The sequence below is a fragment of the Gekko japonicus genome, unplaced genomic scaffold, assembly GCF_001447785.1.
Source record: "Gekko japonicus isolate JY-2015 unplaced genomic scaffold, Gekko_japonicus_V1.1 scaffold115, whole genome shotgun sequence".
In the NCBI taxonomy this organism is placed as follows: domain Eukaryota; kingdom Metazoa; phylum Chordata; class Lepidosauria; order Squamata; family Gekkonidae; genus Gekko; species Gekko japonicus.
In genome coordinates, this window is record NW_015163095.1 from 1,504,121 (window position 1) to 1,514,373 (window position 10,253).

At 47.6% G+C, this 10,253-nt stretch overlaps 1 protein-coding gene across 1 annotated transcript in view; it reads left to right on the forward strand.

Moving 5' to 3' along the window:
* Positions 1–7,969, forward strand: part of MPL (MPL proto-oncogene, thrombopoietin receptor) — a 35,094-nt gene extending 27,125 nt beyond the window's left edge. Inside the window, exons 6-11 of the mRNA XM_015406563.1 lie at positions 3,590–3,719; positions 4,661–4,848; positions 5,058–5,200; positions 6,663–6,822; positions 7,326–7,381; positions 7,538–7,969. Coding sequence (XP_015262049.1) covers positions 3,590–3,719; positions 4,661–4,848; positions 5,058–5,200; positions 6,663–6,822; positions 7,326–7,381; positions 7,538–7,969 — 1,109 coding nt within the window. The remainder of the gene's footprint in view (positions 1–3,589; positions 3,720–4,660; positions 4,849–5,057; positions 5,201–6,662; positions 6,823–7,325; positions 7,382–7,537) is intronic.
* The last annotated feature ends 2,284 nt before the right edge of the window (positions 7,970–10,253 follow it).

The window sequence follows — 10,253 nt, forward strand, 5'->3', positions numbered from 1 at the left end:
TAAAGGTAAAGGTTTCCCTTGCTCAAAAGCCAGTTCCAGGGGCCCTGCAGGAGTATTACTCACTGGGTTGAATGGGGCCTCCCCATCTGCCTCTGCGGGGGGGAGGGGAGAGAACAGCCCGTCAGTGTATTTTCTGTTGCTCTCTCACTCCCCCACCCCAAAAAGGGACTTGCTCTTGTAATCTTGTGGTATATTCATTGTATACATGTAGTGGAATTGTCTGCTCTCTTCCCCTAATATCTGTGTGATTTGGTTTGGTCCTGTTGGATGGAGCTCTTGTTTCAGTTTCGTTTTGTATATGCTGAATGGACCTGAGAACAGGTGGCTCAGTGAGTAGACCCGGGAACCCACAGCCAAAGGGAAACATTACAGTGTAAGCATTCAAGCTCCTTTTTAACTGCTGTGGGGGGGGGATTTGGAACTTGGGGGGAAAGAAACATGCACAGAGGCTTTCATTTTCTTTCCCTTTCCTTTCTTCCATTTCTTTCTTTCTTTGTTTCCTTCGCTTTTTTTGTTTCCCTTTCCCCCATTTCTTTCTTTTCCTTTTTTCAATTTCTTTCCCTTTCTGGGAGCCCTCTATCCATGCCTTGGCTAGGCATCAGGGAGGGAGAGTGGGGTGCATCTCAGTGCTGAGCATATTTTATTTTTATTTGATTTCTTATTTATTGTGATGTCAGTGCACTTTTTGTGATGTCAGTGCACATGCGTGGGGCTTTTGGCCCCCCCCACTTTCCCCAGGGCCCCCCACTAAAAATGTCCTAGCTACGGGCCTGCCCCTAGTGGGTCACTATAGTTTGCGCCTCAGCAGTCACCTCATCTACCGGCAACTGCTGGTAAGCCCAGGCAAGATCAAGTTTCCCAAAATCTTTGCCCCCCCCCAGGTGGCCAGTACGTGGCTAACCACAGGTACCGCATGGTCCTGTAGCCAGTACGTGGCTAACCACAGATAGGCATGGTCCTGTAGCGCCTTATTTAGCGTACATTTGTAGTCCACGCAGATGCGGACTGCCCCGTTTGACTTTTCTACCATGATTATGGGGGTCTTCCACGCCATGTGGGAGACCGGTTCCAGGATGCCTTGAGCTACTAGGCGGTCCAGTTCCGTTATCGATTTTTTGCTTGACCGACAATGGAACCGTCCTGGCACGCATTCGGATGGGGGCCACCTTGGGGTCTAGCCGCAGGGACACCGGGGGGCCTGGATAACGGCCCAGAGAGTCATAAAAAACGGCGAGAAAATCACGGCATATTCCGTGGAAATCATGGGCTGTGCATAGCTGGATTCCCTCGATCGAAATCCCCAGGGGTTCAATAGAGGTGCGACCCAGCAAGCTGACCAGGTCGCCCTCTACCACAATCACATCCAGACAGCCCTTAAATCCACGGTATTGTACTCTGAAACTCCCGACCCCCTTAATCGGCACCTGGTTCCGCTGAAAGTCCATGAGCGTCACTGGGGATGGGCGCAAGCGGGGTCCCCCCTTAGGGCATAAGTGTTTGAGTGTGACCTCGGAAATGATTGAGGTTGCGGAGCCAGAGTCTATCTCCATAAGGCATGGGGACTCCTCGATTTTTACACTGAATTGTATTTTAGGGGTGGATGATTGGCCGGGGAGTTTTCAGTACCTGTTCCGATGCATGTGTGAGGTGGTAGAGGTTCTCCGCTGCTGCGTCATCCTCGAAGTGGGCATCCACTCTGTGACGCGGTGGCTGGGCCCGGCTGGTTCCCTTTGAGTGGCATACCCGGGCAATGTGGCCTGTGTGCCCACAGTTTCGACGTGTGGCATCTCAGAAACTGCATGTTTTCCTCTCGTGCCTGTCGCTGCAGCTGGCGCACTCTAGGGCTGCTGAGCTGGGATGCTTGCGTGCGGAGCTCGCATGCGAGGCTGGAGTGCGGTGCGGAGCTTGCGTGTTTGCATGCGGTGCAGTGGACCTCTCCGTCCTCAGGGTCACCCGGCATGGTGATGGCAGCCTTGTGCGTGGTGGTGGCTGCTGGGTGGGACCTTTCCCACTCAGTGGTGGTGGCGATGGCCGATGCTATCGTGACCGTCTCACCCTCCATTATGTGTTGCCGTAGTTTCTCCTCCCGGAGTTCTGTGACGAAACGGTCTCGGAGGGCCGTGTCCAAGTGTGCTCCGAATTTGCACTCTGATGCCAGGCGGCGGAGCTCCACTGGTGGAACACCATGTGGCACGTCATCTCCGACGGCTTGGGCGTGTAGTGCTTCTGGACTGCAGTGATGATCTCATCAAAGGTGCAGTCATCAAGCTTCTTGGGGGAGAGTAGGTACTGGGCCAGTTCTACGATGGCGGGCCCGCAGGACCCGAGTAGGAGGCCCTTATTCCTGGCCTCATCCAACACCTGATAGAATATCAGGACTGACTTCAGGCCGGTGATCCAGTCTCCCCATTGCTGCGGACGGGCTGTATCAAATGGCAGTACCAGCCCTGATCCCGGAGCAACGGCCATTGTGCTGATCGGTCGGGGCTGTGGCTGGGAAGCGGCTTGCTCACCCTCATTGCTCATTGATCGGAGGAGTGTAGGTAGCGGTGCATTGTCTTCCCTCGCGGAGTCCCGTCAGCCCGGCTGGAATGCTCAGCGGGATCCCATCCTCGTTGCCATTGTAGTGGGTTAGACGCATGTAAAAACCACTGAGATGGATGTAGCGATCAGCATGGTTTACTAGTACACAACAAAGGCAACAACTACTGGCCAGCTGGCCAACTATGTACACACCTGGGGACACCCCCCTAGGTCCTGTTGGTGGGTTCAAATCTCCCGCCACGGTCCTGTTGGTTCCCAAGTGGAGAGACTAGGAGCCTTGTCCCCATTGTTCCTACAGAGTCAAGCTCAGGCGTATTCTCTGGCCCCTGGTGGCGGTCAGCGGACATAACATTGCCTTTCTTGCCATCCTGTAGCCAAGGGGGCCAGGGAGTGGACTGTGCCCTGGGAGTTGACAATGGGAATTGCAGACATATGAGGGTCATGAAGCCAGAAGGGCAGGGTGGGGCACGGAACAGCAGGTAGTAATGCCTTTAGTAGATAGGGTGTATGAACCGATATTCACATGGTAGGGCGTGAATGGCTAGCCTAGCAGTATCCATAGGACCTTAGGAAGGCACGGAAGAACGAGGCTGAGGGGAGTTTTGGAATACAAGATATCTTGAAGGCAAGTACATGACGCCCTGTTGCCCAGGGAGAGATACCCATGCCCCTCATCAGTATCCCAGCAGTATTGTTTTCCTCACCAATATCAAATGTTAAAGCTTTACATGAATGTTTGTTTTGTTTTACCTCTGCTGTTATGAATTAACATATGAAAATAAGATCCTTTAGAGGCAGGAGGAGTAATATGTTCACTGAGAAGGTGGGAAGATAAAATATCCATCTTGGGGAAGGAGCTAAGGCACTGTCTGGGCTGACCAGAGGAGGGTCAAAGTTTAGTGTTCTGAGTCAGGCACTGTCCACTGTGTGATAGGGCCTTGCCTGGGAAAATGGATGCCAAATAATAGCTGAAACATTCGTTTGGCCTATATATACTTCAAGAAAGTGCTATCTCACACCTCATTCTGCTTTCTCTTCTGGCCAGAGGAAATTGACCTGCACTGCTTCACTCCTGACTTGCACCAACTGCACTGCCAGTGGGACTGGGAGCCCACAGAGCCCGAACCCTCTCACAGCGTCTTGTACTGGGCAGAAGATAACAGCAGCAGCACAAGGTGACAGAAGGACGGGATGGCAGCTCAGTGCACATATACTGTTGCTGTGCCTACTGCAACACCAAACTAGCACTCCACTGTGTGTCATGCAGAGTGTCATACCAGGACAGGAAAATCTGCATCCAAATCCCCAGTCACACATGAAGCCAATTATAATCTCTCAGTTTAACCTACTCCACATGGTTACTGTGAGGATGAAATGGGGAAGAGGCCATATATCCTCCCCCATGAGGGCACCATACCATCCCACCACTCCAAATATCCAGTCTCCCTTCACTTCCTAAATTTTCACATGCCTAGAATACACATAGCTTGAATTATCATTGAGAAAGTCTCCTCAGAGGTGAACTTTGCTTGGAATAAACAACATAACCTGCCCCCTTTTTACAAATGTTTGCCCCCCCCCCCAATGAATTTCCCCCAACTAGGGTTTCTGATCTCCACAGAACAGCCATTCTCTTTACTGTCCTTTGGTAAACCCTTGAAATTTTTCCTGAGAAAAGTGGACTTCACCCTTTCTCTTCCCAGCTGACTGACCAGACCCATTCTCAGCTAGGGTTGCCAACTTTTAAAGTGATCCCTCTAACTGTCTCTTTAATACTAGTTTGACATGCGACCAATTATCAGGAAATGTCATTTGACTTTATGCCATGAAAATTTAATCTGCCCATTTCCACTCATTAATACTCTATTAAAGTGATAAGACAACTGCCTCCATCCCATTGACATCCTTACTTCCAATAGTCACACTCTCAAACTGCCATGATTTAGGTGGCTACATTGCTTGAGTCCTTGGTGGTCAAGGGTGAGAATGGAGGTGGTCTGACAAACCCTGACTCTTTCCACATTCTGTTAAAAGGGGCATTTTTGAACAGGTCTGAGAGCAAACGCAGGAGAATGAGAATCTTATATATTATCTCCTTCTTTACCTGATTCTTTAGAACACAAACCTGGCATAAATGTGAGGAGGAAGAAGAGAGAATTGAGCCTATTTATCATACTAGTTTCCACATCTGCACCTTCCAGCCTAGCAACAGCAGTTACATCAGTGTCCTGGTAGTTGTCACACAGGGACAGTCCAAGGCAGAGGTGAAGTACTTCAAGGAACCATTTGACTTGCACCAAGTAGGTAGGCATCTCCTGCATGTCTAGACCATATCCCCATGGGTTCTGTCAGACTGCATTTCTTGGCAGGGTGGGATGGGAGTGACTTAGAATGGTCCTGGTGGGTCTGGCATCAGAAGAACAAGCACATGGTACTGTATGCCCAGCACTGGACCTTTGCTATCAAATCAAGCTAAGTTGCTTTGACAAACATGCCTCTCCTTCTGATTTCAGTGCTCACTGCCCCACCAAGGATCCTGCAACTGAATGTGGGGAAAGGGATACTAAAACTGGAGTGGGACACACCTCTGGAGGCATTAGCTGAGCACATGGTATATCAGATTCGGTATGCCACGCAAGACAGCCTGGAGTGGAAGGTAATATTTAGGTACAAGAGGGGCACACGAGGAAACATGGAACATTCATGGAGCACCCACCTCTGCTTGCTCTAAAGTAGGGGTGTGCAAAAATAAACAAATTTGGCCCATTCAGATTTGGCCGAATCGGGCAGAATCAATTTCAGCTAGCAGTAAGACTCCCGCATGTCAGTTTCGTCAGTACAAGCTTTTTCGGCCAGCCAAATGTCAATTTCAGCCCCATTATATCCTATGGGCCATTGAAGTCAATGGCGAAAACATAGGGTATATTGAGGGGGATTGAGGGAGAGACTATAGACTCGCCAGGTAGTTGCTGGAGTCTCTCCCAGGGATACCAACCAAGTTTCAAGAGCATTGGACCAGGGGGTCCAATTCTACGGGCCCCCAAACAGGCGGCCCCTATCCCCTCCATTGTTCTCTATGGTGGGAAAAAAGTTTTCCCCACATTAATTGCACATTAAACTTCATATACCTGGGCCAATAAAGCACTTTCTGCTATCAGTTTGTGATGTAGATAAATCCTTGGAGTTTTCAAAATTGTCCATTTACATGAGCTGACAACAATCCTGTAAGGTAGGCTGGGGGGGGGGGGGTTATTTTTATTTCACTTATACCTCGCCCTCCCCGCAAGCGGGCTCAGGGCGGCTTACATAGGCACAACTGTGCAATAAAATACAACAGGATTAAAACAGTTAAGGCACCAAGTGAAACAATCCATGTTCCCACAAATGATCCAGGGTGTTCAGTCATTCTCCACAGCTAACTTTCTTGGACATTTCTTTGTGGTCCCCCTATGGAACCATGAATTCTTCCCATCTTGGATGTCAGCCCTATTTTGTGTTATGATTGATCCTGGGACAAAATAAGAAGTCAAAGTTGCTGGCTTTCAACTCTGTAAAGTTTATTTCTTGAATGTATATGCCAGTCAGATGTTGCTCATTTGAGACAAATCATCTTATGAGGCTTCTTAGCTTGCTAGTTGGCCATGGTTCAAAATAAATTTGAATCAAGTTTTAAACTTTTGAGCACACACTTAGCTGTTGTGTAAAGTGGTAAAACCCTGGTGATTTAGAAAATTGAAGGTCCTGCTTCAAACCTCATGCCCCCTTGTGAACTCCTAGGACGGTCTTGGACAAAGCATTATCTCTCACTTTCACATCTGCAATATGGGGATAATACTGACAATACTCAGGAAACTGTAGGTTATTTTTCATGAATCCATATTGTGCTGTTCAGGAACTAACTGGGAAGGGGTGGAGGACAGCCAAAACGTACCTTACTTTGTGTGACAAAATACCTTGTCATGGTCTTCTGTCCATCTTGTTACCCACGCAGAGCAAAGCCACTTCAGAGTACTGATCTAAATATCATAATGATACACATAATGATGTCCTAGTTTCCTGGTGTGAATTCTAGGAATCTAAAAAGCACAGCACACCTAATAAGGCCATTCTCTGTGCAGGTGTTGCATGTTCAGTATTCAACAAACACTGAAATCCTGGATCCGGTCACTGGAAGTCACTACTGCCTACAGCTGCGTACTCGGCCAGATGGACAGAGGTACCACGGGTTTTGGAGTGCCTGGTCCAGCGCTGAATGCATTGAAATCCCACCTGGATCAGGTAAGTGATAACCAAGAACAGAAACAGGAAGTATAAGATTGGACGGGTTGGGAGGAAGCAGTTGAGAGCCTGCCACTGACATGGATTCCAAACAAGGCTGAATTCTACAGAGACAGACATTCAGAAAAGATCTAGCATGACTCTGCCAGTGCCTTACTCTTTGTCTCTGTCTTAGGTTCAACTGTCTTGAGTGTGTCAATCACACTATTGTTCTGTGCTGGACTTGTGCTGGGCCTGGGCTGCATTTGCCTTTCTACATACAGGTAACTGAGCCCCAGCCTGACTAACACAAAGCCCATCTCCACTACATAAAACTGAGTGTGTTGCTTGGGAAAACCCACAAAGGAAACGGGTGATACTTTGTGATAAAGACAGATTTGTTAGGGAGCAAAACCCATAATGCAGAGTCTCATCTGTTCAGTGAGATCAACCTTGTTCCTCTGGGTTGACATTGTTTTCATTGTTAAGCAGTGTGAAACAAAAACTCTGGCCACCCATCCCAGACCTTCAGCATGTCCTGGATGGATTCCTTGAGGATAGTAGCAAACAAGATCAGCAGGTGAGGCCTTTCTTCTCCATACAAGAGCCAAGAGTGTGGTGTAGTGGTGAGGATGTTGGACTAGGACCTAGAAGACAGACAGACATGTAACCTGGAGTAGAGAGGGAGCCCTGAGGCATTCTTGTGTCTCTGATGCTGTACCCTTCTTCCTTCCAGGTGAATGTTTTCTTCTGCAACAAGACTTTGGAGAATACACCTTTGACTTGCCCACTGGAAGTCCTGTCTGAGATGCCCCTGGATATAAGAAGCTATGACCTTCTTCCAGATGCAATAGAGCAGATGGAAAGTGAGAACCAGCTTTCTTCCTACCAGCACTACATGGTGCTGAGTCCTAGCAGTACCCAAGAGAGCAAGCAGGAAAATGAATATTTCGATGGCACACAGGATGGGTCTGACACCTTCCCCGTGCCCTTGGAACATGGTTCACACACTGCTTTAAATCCCAAGGTCCACCGTAGTTTTTTTACCTTGTGCAGCGTACCGCCTTCCCCCAGTAAAGTGAAAGAGGAAAGAAGTGCAGAAGTTTCTGGGGAACAATCCACATCTCCCACACATATCTCAAACCAGTCTTACCTGCTGATGGGCTGAGCATGCTCAACAAAGGGCAGCACAAAGAGACTGGATTCAGTACTGTGGATGCCGCAGTATATTAATAGGAATTCTGGACTAGGACCTGATAAAATAGCCAATGACAGCAATGGATTTGCCTAAAACTGTAATGTGTCTAAAAGGCAGTGCCATTCAGTGGGTGTGTCAATGAGCACAAGAATACAAAAGAAGACTGGGAAATGGATTGCTTAGTCCTAACAGGTGGAATGGGCAACCTTGCAGAAATCATAGAACTCACAGCCACAACTCTGATCTCTGTTTAAAAGCTACACTGTCTACAACTGCCCCCTCCTGCTGAGGAATCACTGGAATTCCTTGTATCACTATTGGATACTAGCATGTAGCTGCATACAAATGCAACATTATTGGAGGACTGAAGCTTTATTCTATTCAAATTAAAATATACCAATTGCAGTCTGTTCAAATGAATGAGTTTATCTTCAAGATTAAGCTCAGCCAAAACTAGTTCTACAGTTTTGTAGCAGAAGCTGTTTATGACTAGCAACATGAGACACGAGCGGAAGGGCAAGACTGACAGTATTAGAATCACTGATATATGTGAATATCTTTTACATAGTGAAGGCAGAAGGGCAGGCTCAGAACACAAGAGTAAAAATACATCAAGTGCTGCTTTAATGTTACATTTGTACCTGCCATATATTTCTGAAACTCCTTGTCTAGATGCCAAGCAGGAAATTGTTATAGTGGTGTGCAAAATATAATGTAGTCTCGTTCACAACTGTAATAGCTCAGATTCAGGGAAATTCGGAAGAAAGCCTGAAGCATCATAAGGCAATAACTCCCCCCCTCCCTTTTTTTCTTTTTTGCTATGAAGCCAAATATTAGCTAGAAGAACCCTAAGCATATCCAATCTGTAGACCGACCCAGTGGGCTTCTAACTTTGTAAATAGTTTTAGAAAATGTTTACAGGATTAGGGAGAATATTAATAATGTTACAGTGGAAGTGGAAATAGGTAAGAGGCACAAGTGAGCAGGAAATTGAAAGGGTAATGAGAAAGTATGCAGAATAGGATAAAGAAAATGTTAACATACAGAGCTTTGTGGAGGACCCATTTCTCAGAAGCTTTTCGAAACAAGATGGACTTCTGTTTCCTGATAGTAATCCTTCCCTGTATATAGCCTTTACATTTATGTTATTGATCAGTAAATAAAGACAAGACAGATTGTATTAAGATTTTTTGCCAATTTATTAATTACAATATGTATATCCCATACGCTGCAGAATTTTGGAGCAACTGCAGTTTCCAAGTCTTTTCAAAGGACTCCCCATATAGAGTGTGTTGAAGCAGTCTAATCTAGACCATGTGTTACTGTGTCTAGATCCTTGCCTTCTAGGAAAGAAAGCAGTTCGAAAATCAGTTTTAACTGGTTTAATTTATTACACATACATATGTGCCAAGAAAAATCTGAAAAGCCCTGGAGCCACTGTGTCAATTTCGGGAAACCTGAGTGAATGAAGACCTGGAAAAAGTAAGAAATCATTGTTGGCTTACATCAGGGGTGGCCAAACTTGCTTAATGTAAGAGCCACATAGAATAAACATCAGATGTTTGAGAGCCACAAGACATGAAGAATTGGAAAATATGCAAATTTGCTTTTTATTAACATTAAATGAGACTGCCAAAAAAGGGGATAAAATAGATATTGATAATGATATTTATTTGTCCAATGATATCCATTTGTTTGCTAATCTATATACTAATAGCGAAGTCACCCCCGTGCGTGCGGATACCTAAATCCGCGCATTGGGGGCACCTGGGGGGGAGGGAGACTTTTGTGCACACTTGGGGCAGTCCCCAGGTGTGCACAAAAATCTGAAAACTTTAAAAAAGTATCGGGGGGAATGGCTTCGCTTCCGCCGTCACCAGAAAAGGGGAGGGGGTGGGGGGAAGGCTTGGCCGGCGTGCGACTGTAAGCCGCAAATCCCTGGCCGCCACGGGCGCGGCACAGGCTTGGCCGGCTTGCGACTGTAAGCCGCAAATCCCTGGCCGCCACCACCGGAGAGGAGAGAGTACCGTCGTCCATGGGGGGAGAGAGTTTGCCGAAGGGAGATCCGGCCTTGCTGCCACTGCTGGGGGAGCTGAGGGGGGGAAGAAAGCTTGGCGGCCGATGAAGCCTCGCTGCCGCTGCCAGGGGAAGAGGGAGGGAGAAAGTTCGGCGGGCCGACAAGGCCTCGCCGCTGCCACTTGAAAGGGGAAGGTCGAAGACTTGCTGAGCTGGAGGTTTTTATGGACTCGGCAGC